Raw genomic sequence first — 24,098 nt, 5'->3', positions numbered from 1 at the left:
AGAGAAAGGACATGTGGCTGTTAGAACACACTTATGCAGTGGATATATAAAACACTGTCATTGGATAATGTGTTTGGTTCTTTTTAGAGGCAAACCACCCAAACAGCATGCTGTTTTAAACATCTTTTAGAAAAGAACAATTGTTGTCATACAGACAGAGTAGAAAAAGATAAACCCAATGTTGTCCTATGTAGCAGGAAGGGAGACCTTCAGTCACTCAAAGAGATGCCTCAAGACAAGTTCAAAGAATCCATATGGATGTAAAGAGAGTGACAGATATTCTGGTATAATGCACTGCTAAACTCATGGAAATTAAAAGTCTGCACAAGGATTTCAAGAACCTTTAAATTTCAAACGACAGTTAATTGAAAGCATTTGTTGAGGTCTGCTTGAAAATTATCAGAAATTGCAAAATATAAGGTTACTATAATTCCTTATTATAATATAAATATAAATCCTTATTTCATTCTATTCAAGTTAGGAATGGAATACTGTGAGCAGTTTTAGGCATCCCACTTTAAATAAGACTAACAAAAAGTTGGCACAAGATGAAGAGAGTAATAAAGTATTGAGAACCTACAGAGCAGTCTTGAAAGATGATGACTTTTTATATGTTTCATTAATATTTTAGTGGGGGTTTTTAAAGGAATTACATCTCCCCATGTTTAAAATCTGAAAAAAAATGTCAGTAACCAAGTGTTCAGCACAGCCACTGAAAACAATTACAACAAAAAAACCTTGTTTTGAAGTAAATATGCAGCTAAACATGCATTGGGAAAGATGTTTTAAGCAACACGACGACGACGTTCTGAGTCAGTGCATTTTTCAGGTGGAATGCCTTTCAGCAGAGGAAGGAGCTGCTTTTTAAGAAAGCTGATGAAAGTTTTCCAGGTGCATTTTGGATATACTCAATCATAACTCAGGGCATGGTATCAGATTAAAAGCTGGCTTTCTGTGTCGTGTGCTCACAAGGAAACCAGCAGTAAGTGGTGTCCTGCAAAGGTCAGTACTGGGACCAGCACTGTTTAGAGCCTCAGCCAGTGACACAGACAGGGGGTGGAGGGTACCCCCGGCACACTGGGTGACACTGAGCTGAGTGGGACAGTTCACTCGCCATGGGGACAGGATGACATCCACAGGGACCCGAAGAAGCCTGAGGAGCAGGGCCATGCTGCCCTTGTGCAGGGTAAGGCTTAGCAAGGCCAAGTGCAAGGGCTGGGGCAATGCCCAGGACCAGCACAGACTGCAGGGTGAATGGATTGAGAGCAGGCTGCAGAGAAGGACCTGGGGATATTGGTGAGCTAGAAACTGGACAGGAGCTGGCAATGTCTGCCTGCAGCCCAGAAAGCCAACCACACCCTGGGCTGCACCAAAAGAGGTGTGGGCAGCAGGTTGAGAGAGACGATTCTCACTCTCTTTTTTGCTCTTGTGAGACCCCACCCGGAGCACTATGCCCAGTTCTGGGGTCCCCCAGCACAAGACAGACGTGGATCTGTTGGGGTGAGTCCAGAGAAAGCCACAAAAATGATCAGAGGGCTGGAACATATCTCCCATGAAGAAAGGCTGAGAGAATTGGGGTTGTTCAGCATGGAGAAGGCTCCAGGGAGGCCTTACTGTAGCCTTTCAAGAGGGCCTGCTTCTCTTTGGGTTGCTCAGAGAAGCTGTCAGTTGCCCCATCAATGGACATGTTCAAGGTCAAGTTGGATGGGGCTCTGAGCACCCTGACCCAGTGAAGGATGTCCCTGCCCAGCATAGGAGGGGTGATCTTTATGAGTTCCTCCCAACCCAAACCATTCCATGATTCTAAATGATGTCTTGAAGTCCATTGAAGTCCTGCATCTCTGAGATTATGGAACAAAAAGAGAGAAAGAAGATGTTGCAGAACTGCAGGAATCTGGGTTATTGGTGATTATTGTCCACCAGGATTCTTATGAAGAGGTTCTAGCTTTGAATGACAGAAAAAAAGGAATGTATTTCTGTAAAAATCAAGACAGTCTACTGCCATAGCGCACCAGACCCTAAAGGAAACACTTGAGGGAATCCACTGCTTTATAGAATAATTCTGACAGAGTGGTGATATTGCTGCTACCAGTCCACATGCACAGACACTCAGAACCAATTTCATTGTCTGAGGTTTTTTTATATGCAGCATATGTATGGGCCCTTTACTATTTCAGCAAAAGCCATCAAAAATAACCCCCCCTAGAAGTACCACCTGCAGACTGTCACCATTTTGTACAAGAGGGAAACTACTACTTCAGCTATATCTTATTTTGTACAATCTAATTCTAGAATAATTTTTAAATATTTTAAGAATATTAAAATAGGTAAGGTAATCATACGACCTTCAGTCTTCTGTCTTTCCAAGTTTTCTGTGGGTAGGAATGAAGTCTCATTCTGATCTTCCTGATCTATTATTTTCTCCTGTGAAGTTGATTTATCCTGTTAAAATACAGGATGGGTGGAGAAAGATAAAATTCAGTACAGTTTATAAAAACACATTAGTCTTCAATGTTTTGGTTAAACTCAAAAAAAAGAAAAAATCAATTGGCAACTTTTAAATTACTCAAATTAACTCCTACTTCTTCTTAGGCTTCCACAGTCATCACATGTCTGTTCATCAGCTGAGAGAACCAAGAAGAGCGTTTCTCAAGCAATGCATGATAAAAAAAGGAGTTCTAGACATTTCATTTGGTTTCAGTTCCTCAACAGATGGGAAAATTTCATGAGAATCATATGAAAATATCATACCTGCTGCTTCAGTTCAGAGACTTGCACTTGTGACTGGGATTTCACCTCATTCCGACAGCAGACAAATTCTTCAGATTTCTGTACAAGTTCATCTGATGGAGGGGAAAAAGGGGAGTTAAGGTGCATTCTCATCTTTTTTGCTGAACTACATCCAAGTTACACACATGCACAGTAGTTTATGAGATCCCTTATCTCTTAGTCACTGCTTCAGTTTCAGGCCATAAAGCAGTTGGAAGAAAATCAATTTGAAATAAGTGCTTGAAGCAAGATCAATGTTATTAGTTTTAATCCAGGTCTGTGGAGAAAATGGTATAGAGTTTGCTTTTCTTGGTTGTTTTACTTAAAATTTCAGTAGAAATTCAGACTCTGAAGAATTTAGCACATCTAAAAAGGACTTCTATAAGTTGATAGAAAAAACAAGTTAATAGAATCAACTAAAAAATACATCTGGCTTAAGAAATCCGTAAGTCCCAAGAGACAAGAGGCTGGGACAGTATCCAAGGAAGGCACCATATTTGCTGCCCTGCTCTTCTGCTCCTCGTCTTGCAGATGCCAAGGACAGAACGGTGGGATTGCACCAGATCCCCTTGGTTTGGGACAGCACCACCAGTCCTATATCCCTGTGCAATTAGGAATTGTTATACCAAGCCATTCCTACGAGCAACTATAAAAACAAAGCCAAAGAGAAGGCAACCCAATGAAGCTCAGGGTTCTGAGAACCTGCTCACCCTGTGCTCTGGGTGTTGTAGCTCCGTGTTCCACAGACAGCTCCAGGAGCCGGCCAAGGTCCTGCTTCAGCTGCTCGTTCTCAGCCAAGAGGGCAGCACGATCACGCTGCAGCTCCTGCTCAGCCACCAGGAGACAACTGATCTGCTGCTTCTTCTCTTCCACTTCCAGCCTGTGTTCCTGCTCCAGATCTTTACACTTTGCCTCTAGTTCAGCTTGTGCTCTTCTTGCCTCCTGCAGCTGTTCTGAGAGATGCTGCACCTCCTCCTGCAAGCGATGGGAAGACAGCTTCCTCTCAGCTAGTTCCAGCTCCATCTTCTCCCTGAGATCACGAGACTCTTGTCTCTCCGCATCTAGCACACTCCTCACGGAGCTTAGATCCACTTCCATCTTCTGGCACTGATCTAGGAGTGTCTGTAAAGTGACACAAATTAATTTATCTCTCAGCTCGCTCAATACCTTGAAAAAGCACAGTACTTGAATTATATTTTAAGATTTCCATTGAATCCTTTTAAAATATCTGAGTAGCAGAGAGGAGAAAACAAATGTCAGAAATCTCTATTTGTTAGAAAGAAACTGCCCTACTATTTGCAAATTGCAAGAAAGCAATGCTGGGAGGAACAACTCCTCGTCATTTTGGTAAAGAAAAGAAAAGTCTTGATTTAGTGGAGGGCAATTCAGAGGAAAGAAACAAGAGAATACTGGCCATGAGTTCTCTTTTAGAAGAAAGCAAGCTTCCCAAAAGAGGGAGAACTCAACAATTAAAAAACCAGAACAAAAGTGTGTATGAACCTGGAGGTAACAAACTGAGTGCTCCACACAGTGCTCACTGCTTTAAGAAAGATCTCAGAAGGCTGGTTGACACTGACCAGAGATTTAAGATGACCAAGAAACAGAAACAGACTTTACACTTGCCCAAACTCGTTTTGTCAAATGTCCTCATCCTGGACCTGTGGAACAGTCAGCATAGCTAATTTCCAGAGGACTCTGCTGAGGAGCTCCTCTTAACTTCTTGTTAGGAAGAGAAGCTTCAGCTGCATGGACTCAAGTTGGTATGTATACCAGGCCTCCTTCTGGCCACAGAATGTGTATGAGGGAAGTCAAAAACACCGAGGAGGAGTCAGGGGACCCCAACAACCAATGTCACGAAGATATCCATGCCACCACCACCCCATGAAACACCCTGCTGAGCAGTGCAATCAGTGGTGAGTACAAGTCAGCTCACTGAGGGTCTTCACCTCTTCCTGGTGGTAAGAGGACCCACTGCTGTGCCTGGCTGGGACACAAGGGGAAGAAAATACATGAGGCCTAAGTGTGTAAAAATGATCCAAGTGAGGTCGAGCACTAGACTGGCTGGAGATCATGCAGCCTAGGAACATGAGACTGATTCAGTGTAAGTCTCTTCTAAAGAGAATTTTCAGAAGTTCAGATGTTGGAAAAATGAAAAAAGCACTCATCCTCTATCTGCAAACCAACCTTTTAAGAGGTTGTGTACTAAACCCTATCTCAAGGAGCTCGTACACGCGCAGACGTGGTCTCGTCCTCTTCATGCTCTAAAATGACACAGTGAGAGCCAATCCCACTCCAGAAGTTGTGTCACCAGATCAGCAAGACCTACTGACGAATATCTGTTTCTGCTCTAATCTGGTCTAGATACTGCAGGCCAGGAACACTGAGGCTACAGCAGCATTGTGTTTGGCACTTCTGCCTTTGGCAAAGGTTTGTGTATTTGGTGGCTTTGAAAGTCGAGTGAGCAGGGTGGGTATGGATAGATACAGTCCCCATCCACCTGCCCAGAACCTGGGTCACTAGAGGTGGCAGCTGCAGCACCCCATTGATAAGCTGTGGACACAGAACTGCAAGCTCTAAACACCTGACGTGAGGGAGGACCCAGCTGATGTCAGGATGGAAACCTGGCACCAGAAACAAGCTAATCTGGTAACCTCCAAGCTGCTGACAAAGGCACCATCCACCACACACTCATGAGAGCAAAGCAATAAAAAGCATGACTAGGTACCCGGTTTTGTTGTTCAACAGAGTGTAACTCCTTCTGCAGCAGTTCCACCACCTGAGTCCGCCCCAGCAGAGCTGCTTCCTGCTCCTCGAGCTTTCTCTGGAGTGTGCGCAGGTTCTGTGAGAGAGAAAAGGCTGTTCCAGAACTGGGGGGGCTCACACAAGACACATAGATTCCCTGGTTTCATCCATACACCTGGTTTTCATAACACAGTTACTTTAATAGCCTAAATCACTTCATCTTTGTAGACACCAATTCTGGAGCCCTGGTGCAGTAGGAAGAGCTCACCATTGCTTCACAAATAGGGAACTGGAGCACAATGATTTAATACATTTTTTTAACTGCTCTTTCTTTTCAACTGATAGCAAACCAGTAGATAAAAGCTAGGACTCAAAGTCCGAACTAGCATTCCAAAAAACTCCAAACAATCAAATCATGTCTCTTCTCATCCCTTCTGAGTTACTTTAATGTGAACTGCTCTCTCAGGGTGTCTTCTGGTAAAATTCCTTTTCCTTCCTCCTCCCATAAAAAGATTATTATATCAAATATACCTGTTGCATCTCTACTTCCAGATCTGACTGGGCCACCATCTTGAGCAATTCAGCTTGATGCTGGTGCATCTGCTCTTCCAGGAGAGTTTCCTTCTCCTGAATCACCTCCTTCAGGGAGCTCAGCTGAAAACATAAGCCATAAAATAAAAACAAGCCAACAAGGTTGGCTGACAGACACATAGGCTTGCTTTCAACATGCACTGGTGTACTGTGTGTGTGAAAGTTTTCAGCTTGACAATCCTATGTGGTACCTTGATCAAATGGTATCTTTATCGTACAAATATACGTATAAAAAAATAACTGATAATATTTCAGATCCCAGCAAGCAAAAAGCATAGAATTTCATCTTCAAAGATGCAGAACAATAAAACGTATGATTACTATGTAATTAACAGTTCATAAAACTTCTGGGGTTTTACTTGTGTAGGATGCAGCCCAATTCACAGTTCAAAAGCTAAACCTGCAATTTAGAGTATTAACAAAACTCTTTCCATAAATAACTACAATATACCATAGCAGCTGTTACACCCTGTGATGAGCAGCTGCCCTGCACACCCATAGCAGAATGGACAGTCTGGCAGCTGGAAGAACACTGCAGTGCTCCCCAGTTACTGCAAAGCCCATCACAGAACAGCAAGGGCAGGCAGGGAAGAACCAAAATTCCAACTCTGAGGACGGGACAACCTGCCCAGGCCCTTCCAGGGACTGTTTTCCCCTCCTCAGAGAGCCATCAGTCCCACTGTCCAAGGGTGAAACCCATCTCTTACCTGTGGAGCACCTTTGGCACCAAGGGTGGTTCTGGCCTGGGGGTAGAGGATGTACTATGGGGGGCAGGTGAAGAGCACTTGGGGATTGGGAAAGACTTGTTGAATATTTAGAGGAGGAACCAAAGGCATGGAAATTGATGGACCTAGGTGATTTGAGGAGGAACAAAACTGAAAAAATAGAGGGTAAGGGAATTAAAGACCAGTTGTGTAAACACTGTTCTGTTCTATCATACTAGTGTAAGTGGTGGGGTGGGAAACACACAGACTGATGAATAAAAAAAACTTCTGTACCTGTGTTGCATACTTGATTTCAGCATCTTTCAGATTCATTTTGGCTAGAGCCAGCTGTTCCTTCAGGTCCTGAACAGTCTCCTCTCGCTCCCTGAGCTGCTCTTCCAGTACTTCCACTTCCTCTCTGTGCCTTTCACTCGTATTTTCATTATTCTGACACTGCAAGAGGAAAGAATTGGGAAGAAGATAAACAGAAGAAAGTAAATTTGTCAGTATTGCTGGTTAAATTAAAAAAAAAAAAAAACCAAACTAGAATGCTACTGCACTCTTGACTCCTAACCAGATGCTTATTTCTACTACATTGCTTCATTTCTTAACTTTACATTTCCTTTGTTTCTTTAAATGAAGTTGCCCTATGCTAAGTAACTATTTTCCCTATTTCTGTGCCGATATGCACAAAATGCACAAGATACCTTTAATGAGAAGCATCAAATCACTTGGAACACCTAATCGTCCGTGACTGCTTACCATATAAACTAAGGTAAATCAGATTATTGAACACAATTTAATATATAATTTACAGTATGACCACCTTGATTTGTGGGGCTTTTTACCTTCACAGATTTCTTTAATACCAGAAATAAAAACATTTTTTAATTCGATATAGAAGAATATTCTCCATGTGACAAAGGGACAAACACTAAACACTTTAGGACACCACAGCTGTGCTTCACACCTGTGTGAGGGCAGGTCCAGCACATCACCTATCACTGAGCAGGACAAACACCCTCTACATTCTCATCTCAGCACTCCCAGTTTCTGCACTTAGTGTTGGGTATTTCATACTGAATAAATACAAAATGCATCTCTTTCCTTTTCCTTCTGACAGGTATTGGGTCAAAGACCACCAATAACACAGGGGTTCTACACAGTATTTATGTCCTAAAGCCATTCTGAAAAGTTTATGAAGGCTTTTAGAAGGACTTGTAAGTCAGTGTAATAAGTAAGAGGTTACTGTTCCTCAGAAGATGCTTCACCTACAGAGATGGTCTTTGGCAGTAGGTAGAACAGACAGACAGACAAGAAAGCTTTAATTGTATTTAAGTTTAGAAATAGAACAGGACAGAAAAGAAAGAACAGAAATGCAGGAAGCTCTAAGAAGCCAGGGATATACATAACTTATAATGCTGGGACAGAGCAGTTGCCAGGGGGCAAGATGAGTGGATTAGTTTGCTTACTTGTAATTAGCTTTCAGGATTGACTTTTATGGTCGAATTTGGAAAAGCTTCTTATAAAGTCCTTGCACACTGATCACTACACAGAGTGCCACAACTGAGGAGAGTAGCACAGCCACAAAGTTTCCACAGCTCAAGCTTTCAAATATGATGGTTTTCCAAAGTGTATAAGCTCTTATATCTGAACATAATTTATCTTTACCCACTTTTAAAGTTTAAGAGGTACCTCAGTTGTTCTGTATACAAATACTATCTCATAGAATGATACAAACTGATATTTCCATTCTTCTCAAAATAAGGCACTCTGCTAAAAGCCCAGAAAGTAATAGTACTAATTAAATATTTAAAATACAGCCTTCCCATAGGGACCATACCATGGACAGGAAAAAAACCAGCCCTTTGCTAATGTTCTATGCTTCAGCACAACATGCAAACCTAATCTACATTTTTCATCTTCAAATGACAGGGTATCTGTCTAGGAAATACCACAATTACTCAAGACAGCATCTACTTAGGGAAATAAGTGTGAATAAAGGACTCTGTAGGTTCTAACCTTACAAGAAAGAATCTAGAAAATGCTTTCTGGGTCAAATACATAATATTGCAGGTAACTGCTCTAATATAATTTCACTCAAAATATGTTCTAACTCAAGTGAACAGAACATACAACATGTTCTTCAACTGATAAATTTGAATTTTGAAGCAAGAACACTCACCAGTCCTCAACAGCAAGTCTGCACAAAGTAACATAGAGCACACAGCTGTAACACACACGCTGCACATGGATAAGCTAAAAAAGAGCCTCAGCAGCAGGAGAGCAATGCCAAGTGACACAGCTGAACAGCCTCCACTGGCCTCTGCAGCCAGGAAATGTGGCTCGTGGTCTCACAGGATACAGTGGCAGGACATCCCAAGTGCTTGACTGGGCACTTGTTAAATTTTGCTTTATTTTTATATTATGACAATCCTCAAGATCCTCCAATTCTTCATGTGTGAAAACCAAATGGTGTTTTGCATTAAGAAAGATTCTCAAGATGGCATTGTGAAATGAATTACAGTAGCACATTTCTATGATTTTTATGATGTTCTCAATCAAAAATAGTGATCACAAGTCATAGAACCAATCTTCACTCCACTAGTAGTCACCTCTCACCTGACAGCTCTCACACTTGCCTTTTAATGTTTCCTATAATATTTTAATTTTTTTTTCAGTGTCTGAAATAACCTTTATCTTCTCTTGTTTAATGAACATCATCTAATGTCTTGCATTCTGTTTGGACTTCTATCCCATTTCCATTGCTTAATATTACTAACTTTTTAAAGAAAACGATGTGGTCAGCTAATGGCGGAGGGGCTCGGACAGAATTGCACACGAATCAATATGATTGGCAAAAATGTCCCCTTTATTAGAGGAAAGGCAGCTTATATGCTGCCTGTGGCACAGAGGCATGTGATTCTTCCCCGGGTTACACTGGATACATAAGGAAAACATACTGTGGTGTACAGTACTAATTGGATAACAGCAGGTGTCCATAAAACTTGTTTTCCTGCCAGAACAACTCCACCTTGCCACAAGGCCTGCAGCCATATTAGTGGTGCAGTATTTTTTTACTGTCTGCACCCAGCCATGCCAAGGTGAAGGTCTCAGAAATACAACAGAAATTGTTCACACAATTTCTGTCCTCCGACAGTCAGCAGACAGTTAAGTTTTCAAAAATTACCAGCTCCAATGGAAGCTTCTAGCTAGTAGCTTACAGCTTCTTTAATGTCTCGGTTCTCCTCAGTTTTTATCTAGGGTTACACAATCATGGTTTGTCAACCATAAAACTTTGTGGTGGTTGAGGAAGTTACATGGCTGGAAAATATACTCATATGTATTTTTTTTAATATTTAAGTTATTGCCTTTTAGTTTTAAAGACCTCCTTGTTCTTGTACTCCTTTGCTATACTCACAAAACAGGTAACATTGGAACTCACAGCTCAGACAGACACACAATTCCTGCAGGAAAGACCTTGGCTACAATGGATTACCAAAGTTATGCAAGGGAAACTGGCCCATGCCCTTAAGGAGATCAAACTGAGCATTCCAAGGGCATCTGCAGTACAAGGAAGCTGGACAGATCAGCTTCCTACAGCATGGGCACAGACATCCCTGCCGGAACCATGAACATCTTGCTAACAAGACAAATAGGACCTGCTGGCTCACTGGGACCTGAAACATCAGCAGCACCACGTTAACAGTAGAAGCTCCAGCTTTTAAGTGGCCCTGTTCTCCTGACCTTGGGATGCTCCTGCTCTTCCACTAAGGCCTGTGTAGGCAATGGTGATCCTTTCCCTGTCAGCTCCTCGATGCGTTTGTTCAGAGTGGCCAGTTTGGCTTTGGCCTGAAGTTTAAGTTTCATCAGCTTCGCATCCGCAGCCTCTCGCTCTTCCTGTAAGAGAAGGACACAAAGTGACTGCACCTCAGCCTCCTGCTGTCACCCAGGATGCACCACTTTGAGAATTTACACAACTTGCAAGTCTGTCATTCTCCATCCAGCCCTACCTCCGCAGTAACAGCACCATTTAAAACACATCCACAAAACAAATTTGTTCTGAAACATCACACAGATCAAAATCGTAGCTTCTACCCCAGCACTTCTTCTCAAGGACAGAGTACCCAGGGGACAGAGTTCAAAAGAAACCAGAGACTGGCTTGCAAAGAAAGCTGAAGCAGCATTTTACTCTTGGTCCCCAGAGGAGGAAATGATACCTTGAGTACAGTTTCTTTTTGCTGGAGCAGAGCATCCTTTTCTCGGATCAAATCCTTCAGCTGAACAACCAGCTTTTCTGTTTGGGCCAGGCGCTCCAACAGCTCCTCAGGTGCCTCCTCCATGTTTTCTGCTTCTGGCTCCAAAGCTTGTACCTGAAACAGTGAAATAAGTGCTCTGAAGGAAAAAAACTATTAACAGCTTGCAGCACAGCATCCAAGTGATACCTTCAGCTCCACTCCTAAACACTGCACTCTGGTCCCTGCAGGCATTTCATGGAGCCTGTAGGACTATACAGTTAGGTGAAACCAGGAGGAAAGCTCAGGGTACCATGAACCAATACACAAAAACAAAGAGTACCTTGCTGAACACCACAGTTTGGAGCAGATCTGAAACGAGGGCACCCTCACACACTGCCCACTGTCTCAATACCAAAGGGAGCATAGACATAAGGCCTTCCACTGTCACCCCGTCACGCAGAGCTCCCCTTTCTGCTACACACAATCGCTACTACTCTTAAAAGTCTTTCTTCACCATAATTCTAGTTTGTTTTCTAGGATCACCTCGAGATGTGGAAATTGAAGAGATTATGGTCTGCCTCACAAAAGTGCTGACTTCAGAGCTGAGGAATACAGGAAAAGCAGTGGAAATGACAGCTCAGTCTAGCCACCAAGGAAGAAGCAGGAGGCAGTTCTCACTGCAGTCTAATGAATCACACTCCCCAAACTGTCAGCTAAAACTGAAAGTCTTTAGATAACACCATACTTACAGCACTGGAGGGTTCAGTAACTGCATCTCCATCCTCCCCTGACAGCTCTTGTAAAACAGTACTTGCTAAACCTGACAAACGGCTCAGCATCTTCAGCCTAAAACAAAAGCAAGAGTCAAAATACAGTTACAGGTAGTCAAAATTGCTAAAAAGAATAAGCTCCCTCCATGCTGGTCTCTAATGTTACAGCAGTGACCAGGCTTGCAGGGAATATGTCTCCATTGCCAAGAGATAAAAGCCAAAGTGAAACCTCAGGAATAAAGAAACGATCCCATTAACAAAAGCAGCCAGACTCTCTGAACATAAAAGAAGAGGATGTGCTGCTGTCAGGATACATAAGGATACATAACCCTCTACATGTATGATTGAAAAATACATTTTTATACCAGATGTCAAGTCATCCTTATAGTTCATTTTGATCTTTCTTATCAATGACACAGAACCATGATCTGTCCCGTTTACTCAAAAGAAGGGTGATTCCTAAATGAAGTCGCTTCTTTACAGGTCAAACGCGGCCTATAAATATTCAGAAGAAGCTTTCTGCTAATAAGTAGTGGGAATGATGAACTCAGCCCTGATGTTTGCTAAGCAGATGCAAGCGTGTTGCATTAGAGAGATGATGAGACCTCTGCACATCACATATGTGACAGGACAGGACCTTGACACAGGGAAACAGTCTGGAGAGAGCATACATTCCCTGGCTGCTGCTCAGTATACCTTCTTTCCTTTCCTTGAAATTCAGGAGCCAAACTGATCTAGCAAGTGGAAGTGAAGAATGAAAAAATATGCAGCAGTACCAGCCAGCAACACATAACTTGTCATTTTGGGGAGAGCAACAGATTAAATTCTCCATTATTAACCAAGACAGTGGGATGCAAACCACCTCAATAAATTCACCAAGTTCTAAGGAGCAGTTGATAAGCCAAAGTATAGACCTGCCAATCAGAAGGATCTTGACAGGCTGGAGAAACAGATGGATAGAAACGCAGTGAAGTTCAGAAAAGGCAAATACAGAGCCCTACACCTGGGATGGGAGAAGTATGTGAGTGGTACAGGCTGTGGAGCAGCTGGCTGCACAACTGTGTTGCAGAAGACAAGCTCGAGGTGCTGGTGGCCAAGCTGGGCACGAGCCAGCAGCACACTCCCAGCAAAGCTCAGCTGTGCCCTGAGCTGCATTGGTAGGACTGCAGGCAGCAGGTTCAGGAAAGCAACTACTCCTTTCTATTCAGCACCTGTAAGACTACATTTCAAGCCCAGGGCTCACTTTCAAGCTCCCTAGTACACAAAAATGAGGGGGACAAACTGAATCAAGGACAGCAGAAAGCCCCCAGTATGACTGGGAGTTGGGTTACTGGGCATAGGGAGTCTCAGAATGCTGGGCTTGCTCAGCCCTGAGAATGGCAGATGAGGAGTGGATACAGCTGCTCCTTCCCCACAGCCACCTCTGAGGTACCTAAAGACAGTGCCATACACTTCTTACAAGGCCCACAGCAGATGGACATGAGGCAGAGGACACAAGCTGCAGCATAAGCAACTTCAATCAGGAAAAAAATGCACAGGGAAGATGTTAAAAATACTGGATTAGACTCATAGCAACCCAATCTGATTGACGTTAGACATGCTAAGAGCAAAGGATTTGACCAACTGAACTCCCAAAGTCCCTTAAGAATCACAGAATCATCATTCTAGTGTTCTATGAAGAAAGGTCACCTGTGACACTTGAGATCTCTTAACAGAAAGACTACAGATTCTGTTCATGCCTGTAAATGGCAAAATCATTTGCACAAATACAGAAGCTCCAGTACTGCAAGCTGATGCCAGGCAAGCTCACATTAGCCATAAGATCAAGTTTACATTACTACAATTACCTCCATCAAACGGAATCTTTTAATGTGACAAGATGTCTGTGCCTCACTAGAAGGCGGCTTCCAAAGCTGGCTACACTGATCTGCACGTTCCTGACCCCCTTTGCCTCAGTAAGCAAATCTTTATCTCAGGTTGCAACTTAAAAGTGGGAAATATTGACAATGGAGAGGAGCAGAGCGTTACTTTTCCGTAGCAGTCGCACCTTCTAACCACCTGATTTTGCAAAAGTAGAAAATGCCACAATGCACATAAGAGCATCAACAGCACAAAAGGACACGTGAACACCTATGACAACACCAACCTGCTTTAGGCTCCCAGGAGCTCACAGTTCTGCTGACTCAGTAGTAAGGAGGTATCCAAACCAGAGTAGTCACACACAGGTCCTTCATGCCATTCTTTTTTATCTCTTGGATACTGACAGTTTGCATGAACTAAGACTCTTGATGGAGAGAGAAGAGAAAAAGAACAAAAAAAAAGGGAAATAAATTATCCAACAGTAAAGAAATAAGCCCATCCTTCACCCTACACAGTACACTCCAGGATTGTTACAGTCAGTCACTTGCAATAGGCACAAAAAGTGAAAAGTCTGCTCTGTTTGGCAACCTGGATTTCCCCTGTTCTTGCAGAGACATGTCCTGGTTTCTCACACTGAATGGCATGAGCTGTGTCTCTTTAGCTGATGAAATGAAATGCTCAAGCAGCAGTTAGTGAAGCAAAAAGATGTGCAGCAAGAAACCAAGCTCAGACAGACTCCTGTAAAGAGCTCTAGGGGATGCAACTCCTCCAGAAGCACAGTCAGAACACCAGGATTGTCCATATTTTGCACCAACACAACAGCCAGTGAAACAAGTACTGGTGCTTTGCTCACTTTTCAGCCGGCCCTGGGCAAGACTGAGGCATGGAATTCCAGAATAATACATCTTTACAGTTCCTGCCAGGGAGATTTCTTCAGTCAACATCAACTGCTCAACCATCTAGTAATACCAGAGACTCATTTAGAGACCTGGAATGTCTGGTTCATTATGATAATAAAGTATTTACAGTTTTGTAAACCATCACTCCCACGATGACCCAACAAGGAACTGAACCTGCTGTCTTGGCCATGGTGTATTTTAGAAAACAACCACCCAAATGCAAAAATGCCTCTTCCTGACTGTCACCCACATCTGAATAGGATGGATTTGATCTTCCAACTGCGTATCAGGCCACAGCTTCTAAAGTTACAAATTAACAATATGCAGTTGGGACTGAGAGAACCACTTGATGAATGATTAGAAGTGATATCAGAAATATGGAAAAAGAAAAACAGAATCTAGGCATCTGCAAACATCCACTGTAACCAGGAATAGGGAAGGGGCTCAGCACCTGTCCACATGCTGCAGGCATCACAATTTCAAGCATGCACACCTGGATTATGTTGAGAAAATACTCCTTGGCCTTTGTCCAGGTTGGCTGCATTAACCTGATATTGCACTCAAGCTAATAAGCCTTGCTGGGTCTGGCTCATAGATGGCCTCCTCAAAATGCAAACAGAGGAACTGAGGCCTGCCTGCAGCTATTTGCACAGACCTGGACTTTAATAACCTGAACTCAAGTCTTAGAGATTCACGTCTTTTGAACTCATTTTTAAATTATATTCTCAGCTTAGCTGAATATGACAAGGAATGTGAATGGTGAACAAAAATCGATTCTACAATTCTATGAACAGCAACAGGTTTGCTGTTTATAGCAAACAGGGAAAACATGGGCATACATGGGCCACTGCTCTGGATCCCTCAGAAACATCCCTGGAAAGCAACTCTGCAGAGAAGGGCAACTGACCCTAGGCCATCAATGCACCCTCATGGCAAAGGCCAGCAGCATCCTGGGCTGCATATCAGGAGGAACCTGATCCTTCCTCTCTCCTGAGCACTGGTGAGGCCATATCTGGAGTACTGTGTGCAGTCCTGGGCCCCCCAGAACAAAAGAGGGAGGAGCCTGTTGGAGAAAATTCAGTGAAGGACAACAAATAAAAGGCTCATGGAGGATCTTATCACAGAACCCCAGAATGGGTGAAGGTAGGAGGTCATCTGGTCCAAGCTCCCTGCTCAAAGAGGCTGCCCAGAGCCAGCTGCCCAGGACCATTGTGCTGGCAGCTTCTGAATATCTCCAAGGACAAAGGCTCCACAACAGAGGCTCCCTGGACAACCTGTGCCAGAGCTCAGTGACCCACCAGTGTAAAAGCACCTCCTGACAATCGGGAAACATCCTGTGTCTCAGCTCATGCTCTCTCATCCTGACACCACACACCACTGTAAAGAGCTTGGCTCAGCCTTCTTCAAACCCTTCCTGAGAACCAAATCCAGGAACAAGCATAACACAGCTTTAAATTCTGACCCAAAGCCAACAGTCTGCACACAGGGTGGTGGCTGTCCTATGCATTAGCCTCAAGGACTTGTGGCAGGAATATCCTGGTGTTATATAATGCTGGCCAGTTTCCCCACAAACACAAGTAGACAAACACAGAAAGACAGAGGTTAGTCAGAGTTCCACTGCCTCGCCCCAATAAAGCAAACAGTGCAGCTCTCAGAGACAAGACTGGGGCTCTCCCAGGCTCTCACTGGGGTGTGGATTCCCATCCCTGCAGTGAACAGCAGAGCACAGGGACCCCCACTATGCTCAAGATGTGAGCCAGGATCCTCTGCATTCTGGCTGTAATTGAAAATAACCTTTTTGCTCACCATTCCTATGACTAATGAACTTTCCCTGGGGCGACTTTACCTTGAACGCTGGGACTACCAACAGTGATCTGGAAGAGGCTTCTTCCCTCTGAAATACGTTTCTCGTCCTGCCCCAAACAGCCTCAGCCCACTGGAAGTGTCAGCACAGCCCACAGTAAGCTGGGCATAAATCAAGCCTTTCTATCCCCAGGTACCAGCAACAGCAAGGAAAGACTTGAAGTGTTTTTCCCTAATTTATTCTATTCTAAGGTTATTACACATAAATTCCTTGCATTTCCTTTTTCTGAGCAAATTAAACAGGCATTGAAGGCAGTGCTGCTGTACACAAGCCCTTGACAAAACGTCTCACACTGTGCACAGGACCGGCGGGGAGCTCTGGAGCGCCGTACGTGGCCCCGGGAGTGGCGGCTCCTGCCCCGCGTGGGGCGGCCAGCGCCGAGGGGCCCCGGTAGCCCCGCAGACGTACCGGACAACGCCTCCGGCGGGTTTCGCGCGGCGGGAACCTGCCCCGGCCGGGCTGCGCTCCCGGTACCGGTGGGCACCGCCGGCGGTGTCCCAGCGGCGGGGGGGCCGGGCCGGCCCGCAAAGCCCGGAGGGAGAGGACAGGCCCGGCCCGCTGCTCCACACAGCCCGGGCCCCAGGGAGCTGCGGCCCCGCAAGGCCACGGAAGGAGCGCGGCCCGAGAACACCGCCGAGAGCCGGGTGGCAGAGCCCGCGGGCCGCACACGGCGGGGGGACGGCACCGAAGGGAGGCACTGACCTGCCGCACGGCGGAGAGGCAGCTCGGAGCCGCCACCGGCCTCACCGCCGCCACTCGGCTCCCGCCGCCACCTCAGCACCGGAACACGCCGCCGCTTCCGCCCCTGAGGGACAGCGACCAATCACCTGCGGAACTTGAAAGATGGACGTGACCACCAGCCAATCGCGACGGAGCAGCAGCCGCGATGCTATCGTTGTCCTGCAACATGGCACAAAGTCACCAATCCGAGGAGGCCTCGGGGCCCCGCCCAACATCAAAGCAGGGACCAATCAGCCGCGGGTTCCTGTCGGGGGCGGGTTCCGTCGGGGGCGGGGCCGGTCGGGGGCGGGGCGGGGTTGGGGCGGGGTCCGGCAGATTCGGAGCCGGTGCTGGGAGCGCCCGAGGCGGGGCCCAGTCACGGACTGGTTTGGGCGGAACAGACCTTAAAGGATCATACATTCTCCCCTGCGCCATTGGCAGGGACGTGTCCCTCTACACTGGGTAGCTCCGAGCCTCGGGCAGCCTGGCCTTGGGCACTTGTGAATGTACCCAGTGCAAACCTGCCCTCGTGCACAGTTGTCCGTTGTAGGGCATTACAGCCCTTGGCAGAAAAAGATTTTTGTCTTTCTTCTAAGCTCCCTCTCCGTACGGAAGGGCTGCAGTAAGGTCTCCGTGGAGCCTTCTCTTCTCCAGGTGAACCCCCCCAGCTCTCCCAGCCTGGTTCCAGAGCAGAGGGGCTCCAGCCCTGGCAGCAGCTCCGGGGCCTCCTCTGGACTCTCTCCAGCAGCTCCATGTCCTTGTGCTGTTGTTCCCCAGGGCTGGAGGCAGCTCTGCAGGGGAGGTCTCACAAGAGCAGAGCAGAGGGACAGAATCCCCCCTCCCCTGCTGCCCACACTGGTGGGGATGTGCACACTGCCAGCTCCTGTCCAGTTTTTTGTTTTCTTTGAGTCATTCTATTCAGAACTCTCCATCCATTCATCTCCTGGTCTGCACTGGTCCCAGAGGGTGCCCCCAACCGGGTGTAAGGCAAGAGTTCATGAAGCCTGAGCAGCCCAGTTCCCTCTCCCCTGACCGTCCCCATCATGAGTTGGTGTGTGCATTCGGATGCACCCGTATTCCTGCTTCTGGAACGGCCACAGTCTCTGTTCTGAGTTCACAAGGCCTCAGGACAAGGCTTGACAGGCGTGTCTGAATTTTTCACACCCTTCCTGCAGCTTTGTTCACTTGGTTTAGCTGTGAGAGCAATTCCTCTAATGTCAAAATAAACTATGGCTAGTTTATTTTGCTTATTTATCTCTGTGTGGTACAACCATGGTCCTAGATAGCTAGTCATAAGCAGTTATTCTAGGTAGAATGAGCTATTTCCAACTCTAACATGTGCATACATGAGTCTAAGTGGAAGGAAAGAGAAGAAAGGGAAAAAAGACAAAAAGAAGAGAGGATGAGGAAACCATTAACAAGAACATCACATTCCTCCAGTGAAGGACTCTGGATGCTAACAACTTGCCATGACACTCCCATCCGCCCTGCAAGCGTCCGAGGGAACCACAGATCTTAATACCCAGAGGAGCAGCAGGCAGGTGAGTGTAACATCAGAAAAAGCACAGAAACAAGGCAGGTGTGTTGCAATTTTAATTTGATTATTGCTACTAGTGCAACTTTTTTCTTGTATATAAGTACTTGGCCTACATTATTTTTCTTTGCTTACTGTAATTACTAATGACTCATGAACTAGACTGTTAAAATTTCTATTATACTAAAAATAAATTTTGGCTTTAAGTGTATATTTAAAGTAGTGTGGTTGATACTCTAGAGGGAAGGGATGGGGCACCCAGAAGGACCTGGACAGGGTCGAGAGAAGGGCTTGTGCCAGCCTCATGAAGTTCAACAAGGCCAAGTGCAAGGTCCTGCACCTGGACTGGGGCAATCCCAAACACAGGTACAGGCTGGGTGACGAGTGGATCGAAAGCAGTCCTCTCCAGTGGAGAAGGACTTGGGGGTCTTGGTGAATGCAAAACTGAATATGGACCAGCAAAGTGTGCTCACAGCCCAGGGAGCCCACTGTATCTTGGGCTCCATCAAAAGAAACATGGCAGCAGGTCAAGGGAGGGGATTCTCCCCCTCTACTACTTGACTCTGCCTGCTTCAGTGGAAGGTACTCCTGCCCATGGCAGGGAGTGAAATCAGATGACCTTTAATGTCTCTTGCAACCCAAACCATTCTGTGATTCTGTGAAGATCTATCAGTGGCAAATACACACAGTAGGTGGGCTTAGACATCCAGCCTACCCAGCAGCTGGCTCTCGATGCCTGGTCTCTCCAGCTGCTGGCACATGGACATGCCAGACACTCAAGGCACACATCCCCACCTCAGTCGCTGGTACATGTTCCCTTGCACACACCAACATACCAACAGACATGTACACTGTGCATCCCTCCAGAGGCCCACAGCGTGCAGCTCTCTGTCTCCTGCACAGAGAAACACATAGACAAGTGGATCTCCCTCAACCCCACACCTTCTGTCTCTCCAGCTGTTGGGCTGGACCCCTGGTCCTTCCAATAGTCAGCTACTCCAGTGGTCTCACTAACAAAGGCATACACGGACCTGGTTCCCAAAACGCTTAATCTATGGGCTGGCTAGTCTGGCTTGATGTCACTGGTGATCATAGACTGACACAGTCTCACTCAATCCAGTTGTGGGCACTCAAATCCCCATGCACACATATGTCCAGAGCACAGTGCTGTGCAGGCAGAAAAAAAGAGGTAGAAATGTTAGAAGACAGGAAAGACTGTGCTGATCCGGCACAGGGTATGGCTAGACATTCATACTGACCAACACCATTCTACATACAACAAACCTCTTGTATCCACTTTCCCTCCATTTTCATCCCCAAACTGCCTAGACCCATCCCTTTTCCCACCTTTCCTTCCTCCCCTGAACATCCCATTTTGAGTCTTGTGCAATAAATCCGCAGATGCTCTTCCCCTGCACCATGTTTTCCATGCCCCAGGCAGTACCCACTTGGTCTGTAAGGTACTCTGACAACTTCTGTGCGCTCACCATGATGGTGTCATCTCTAGGCCCATGGGGCTGATGGCTCCCCTGTGACAGACTTAGAAGGAGCTGGGACAGGGCCTTCATTTCTCCTATGGGGTTATTTGGTCCCCAGCCTGTGGTTGTCTCTCTTTGTTCCTACTGCTTTGTGCAGATGAGCCTTTTTTGGGTTGACTGCAGGTCTGTGGTGATTCTGGGATTAGCCAGGCTAGGGCATTACTAGGATTCCCCCACCTGCCATTGTTCCTCTGTGCCACTTTGTGTGCATGGAGGTGAGGTTTTCCCCACATAACCTCACTCTTGTACTGGGCCACTTCTGTAACACCTTCTGGTCCTACTCACCCAGTTATTCAACATGTCTGTTTGAGAAAACACACTATCAAATCCAGTTAGAGGAATAGATCCTTACTTAACCTTACATCCCACGTCTCATAGCCATTTCCTCTTATCTTCATATATAATTATATCAAGGTTAAAAACAGGGTAGTCTACCAAACCAGTATAGCTCCCGATGCCAGTGTCTGATTAACCTTCTCACCCTTTCTGGTTTAGCTCCTGAAATAGCAGTGATTTACTAGATTATCTTGCATCCATTCTAAGAAGACTGTTTGTATCATTGAAACTTTCTGATTTGTAGACCAGCCTCTAAGAGGATTAATGTTTATAATTGGCTTGCAGAAAGTTAGATCCCTCCCTTAACTGTTGAATGTGGACAGGAGCACACAGGCAGTGCTGTGAGAGCCACAGGAGGATCACTTCCGTAGCATCATTCTTCTGACCACAGACACTCATGGGAAACAACAGCAGCTCCACAGTGGATGACCTACAGGCTGTTGAGATCCACCACTGGTACAAGAAGTTCATGACGGAGTGTCCTTCTGGACAGCTGACGGAGCATGAATTTAAGCAGTTCTTTGGGCTTCGAGGGCTCGATCCAGAGGCCAATAGGTACATTGAGCAGATGTTCCGCACATTTGATATGAACAAGGTGAGTTCTCCAGCAAGGAATTAACTGTCTTGTTCTGCTTGAAAGTGAACCAACTGCACTCTTAGAGTCCTCACTTCTCTCTCAGAAACACTGGTGTGGAAAGCTGCTGAGGGATGCTAATTAAAGTAGCTAAATGCAATGAGCAAATGAATGTGCCTAGATAATGACCTAGATAACATAACCGTAGGTAATAATACCTGATTACTGCTTACCTTTTGCAAGTTCATCTTTGAATTTTGAGAATTTCTTATTGCGTATTATTTGACTTGGTCTTGTTTGACTATCAAAGTGCTAATTTCATTATACTTTTTCTTACATGTTCTTATTATTAAAAAATATATCTGTATGAGATTGTAGAGACCACAGGAATCAGACAGAATAGAAGTCATTATAGCATTGACAAAGGAGTAATTTCTGGGCATTTGGCAGCCAAATGAGTGGTGCATGGGCAGACAACCTCTGTGGCTCTCCTGAGTGCCGGCTGTGCCGCGTGGAACAGGAGCGAGGGGTGGGTGGTGTTCCTCTCTGTCATAGGTGACCACTGGTAACAAGCAGTAGCCCCCATAATTCCTTTAAGCATGCAATGGCCCTCACTTTTGCATGCTTTTTATCTGTATATACCTCAGCCTATGCTTGCAGGCCTGTAATCTCAATAACAAAGAAATTTGTCTTTGGGAAAATTCAGCTTTGCTCTCTGCTCCACGATTCTGGAATGGAGTCAAGGAGGATCCAGTCACGAGGCATGTGAACCAGGTGGGAAATCACGGGATCAGTCTTGAAGAAGGAAAGCCCAGGCACTGAGCAAAGAACGTTAGTTTGGATATGTGAGAGAACATAAGGAGTTAAGGAATGCTAAGGAATATTACAAAATTAAAGAGAGGAGCAGCCAGGCTCCATTAGGATAGCTGAGGTCTTGTAGTGAGCGTAATGACTGGAAATGACTACAGATCTCAAAGAGTATCCTTTCTCATCCCAAAGTCCTCTGTGCCCAGGATAGTGATTGTGATAAGAAGCAGTTTCATAAACAAAAGTAAAATCTTTACAGATTTTGCACAAGTCTTTCTTTCACTTTACCTCTCTTATTTCTTTAAATCTTTAAGGACTTTAAAATTTGTTCAAGGATGTTGTGCATTCCAGAGTTCTCCTATGAGCCCTGCATTATGTGGTAAACAATGTTTTAAGAAGACTCTTGGTCAGAAAAGATAAAAAACTATCATCTAAATAAAGTGATAGTGATCTCAAGAGGAATGAAGAAAGAGCGTGGCAGCTAGTGGGGATGGACCTACATCAGTCAGTTAACCTTAGTCTGTTATTAGTTAGTCATTTAATCTAAGCTTCTTTAGCTTCTTTTATGAACAAGAGCACCCAGAGGAAGATCCAGCCTGTAGTAATACAGACATGATAGATGGAATCATCTGCCCTCTGGACCTTCAGATTCTGAGAACTGTGCTGAAGACAAAGAGGATAAATTTTCAATAGACTGATTTTATAAATTGCAACCACAGAATTATAGAACAGTTTGGGTTGGAAGGGACCTTAAAGATCATCTCATTCCAACCTCCCTGCCATGGGCAGGGACATTTTCCACTAAACCAGGTTGCTCCAAGCCCCATCCAATCTGGCCTTGGACACTTCCAGGGATGGAGCAGCTACAGCTTCTCTGGGCAACCTGTGCCAGGGCCTCCCCCCTCACCGAGTAACAACTCCTTCCCAAAATGTATCCCAAATCTCCCCTCTGTTAGATTAAAAACATTCCTTCTTGTCCTATCATGACCTGCTCATTCAAAAAGCCATTCTTCCCCTTTATTAAACCCCTCTTAGGTCCCGGAAGGGGCACTGAGATCTCCCTGGAGCCTTCTCCAGGCTGAAAAACAAATCTTAACAGCCCAGCAGACTGACAGACAGAGCAGGGACTTTCCCAACCCATGGGTGCACTGAGCAGAGCTGAAAACACAGTCAATGAGGAACACAGAAACTTTATTTCAACACTTCGGTCACGTCAGCATCGGTGTGGGTGCAGCGGAGCAGCGCAGGCAGGACAGAGCAGCTTCTGGCCCCAAGGCTACCTTTGGCCCAGCAGGAAATGGCCGTGGTCCACTGTAGCCCTGGATCCCGCTCATCCCGCTGCTTAAGCCTTTTTGTCCTTCAGGAAGCGCAGGAAGTCCTGCAGCAGGTTCAGGAATTGCACCAGGATGAGGAGTGGGAATGCCGTGGGCATTAATGAGGCCGAGGAGGTCGGTGCCGGTCTCTGGCTGTGCTTGGGGATCCAGCTGATGTGTGGCTCTGGCACTGGCCTCAGATCCTGCTCAGGGGTCAGGCTGATGTCTGGCTCTGTCACTGGCCTCAGATCCTGCTCGGGGGCCGAGGTGATGGCTGGCTCTGGTTCTGGGCCGGCTCTTTCTGCTGGGCTCAGGCCCGTCTGGACCAGGATCCAGCTGTAGAAGTGCTGAGTGGAGGTGTAGATCCCGGGGTGCCTGGCTTTGTCACAGCCTCTTCCCCAGCTGCTCAGCCCCACCAGCCAGAAGTAGTCAGCTCTGTTGTCCTTGCAGATGAGGGGACCCCCGCTGTCCCCCTGTGACAGGAGAGAGGGCTCAGGGTTTGTGGGGGGCTGCTGCAGCAGCAGGGCTGGCTCCTCTCTCCCAGCCCCTGCCAGAGCCGCATTCCCAGCACGGGAAGGCTCTGCCTGGGGGCTGGAGCCTCCAGAGCCTCGGCTGGGAGCAGGTTGGGGGCTGTCCCATCTCTGCACAGTGGTCCCAGATGTGCAGAGGATGGATGATCCAGGGTCACATCTGCAGCTCGGGGCTGCCGGGAGCACTGGATGGGCTTTGTGGGCAGAGCCAGGCCTTGGGGACAAGGGGACATGGGGCAGGGACCCATGGATGGGGAAGGGGAGGGCAGCCCTGGGATAGGGGACATGGGACAGGGCAGCCCTGGGATA

General features: G+C 46.0%; 2 protein-coding genes across 2 annotated transcripts in view; one reads left to right on the top strand and one right to left on the bottom strand.

Moving 5' to 3' along the window:
* Nucleotides 1-17,210, bottom strand: part of GOLGB1 (golgin B1) — a 37,212-nt gene extending 20,002 nt beyond the window's left edge. Inside the window, exons 1-11 of the mRNA XM_027669728.1 lie at nt 17,140-17,210; nt 13,961-14,098; nt 11,794-11,890; nt 11,027-11,179; nt 10,554-10,706; nt 7,101-7,253; nt 6,043-6,165; nt 5,495-5,608; nt 3,480-3,891; nt 2,752-2,843; nt 2,346-2,442 (exon numbers count right to left, since the gene is read on the bottom strand). Of these exons, the coding sequence (XP_027525529.1) occupies nt 2,346-2,442; nt 2,752-2,843; nt 3,480-3,891; nt 5,495-5,608; nt 6,043-6,165; nt 7,101-7,253; nt 10,554-10,706; nt 11,027-11,179; nt 11,794-11,883 (1,387 nt within the window). The 5' untranslated portion in view covers nt 11,884-11,890; nt 13,961-14,098; nt 17,140-17,210. The remainder of the gene's footprint in view (nt 1-2,345; nt 2,443-2,751; nt 2,844-3,479; nt 3,892-5,494; nt 5,609-6,042; nt 6,166-7,100; nt 7,254-10,553; nt 10,707-11,026; nt 11,180-11,793; nt 11,891-13,960; nt 14,099-17,139) is intronic.
* A 3,752-nt stretch (nt 17,211-20,962) lies between these two features.
* Nucleotides 20,963-24,098, top strand: part of LOC113960256 (guanylyl cyclase-activating protein 1-like) — a 10,975-nt gene continuing 7,839 nt past the window's right edge. The window contains exon 1 of the mRNA XM_027669729.1: nt 20,963-21,160. Coding sequence (XP_027525530.1) covers nt 20,963-21,160 — 198 coding nt within the window. The remainder of the gene's footprint in view (nt 21,161-24,098) is intronic.

Source organism: Corapipo altera, unplaced genomic scaffold (assembly GCF_003945725.1).
Source record: "Corapipo altera isolate COAL_440 unplaced genomic scaffold, ASM394572v1 246, whole genome shotgun sequence".
Taxonomy (NCBI): domain Eukaryota; kingdom Metazoa; phylum Chordata; class Aves; order Passeriformes; family Pipridae; genus Corapipo; species Corapipo altera.
The sequence above is the reverse complement of the archived record's forward strand: the minus strand, read 5'-3'. Positions and strand labels throughout refer to the sequence as shown.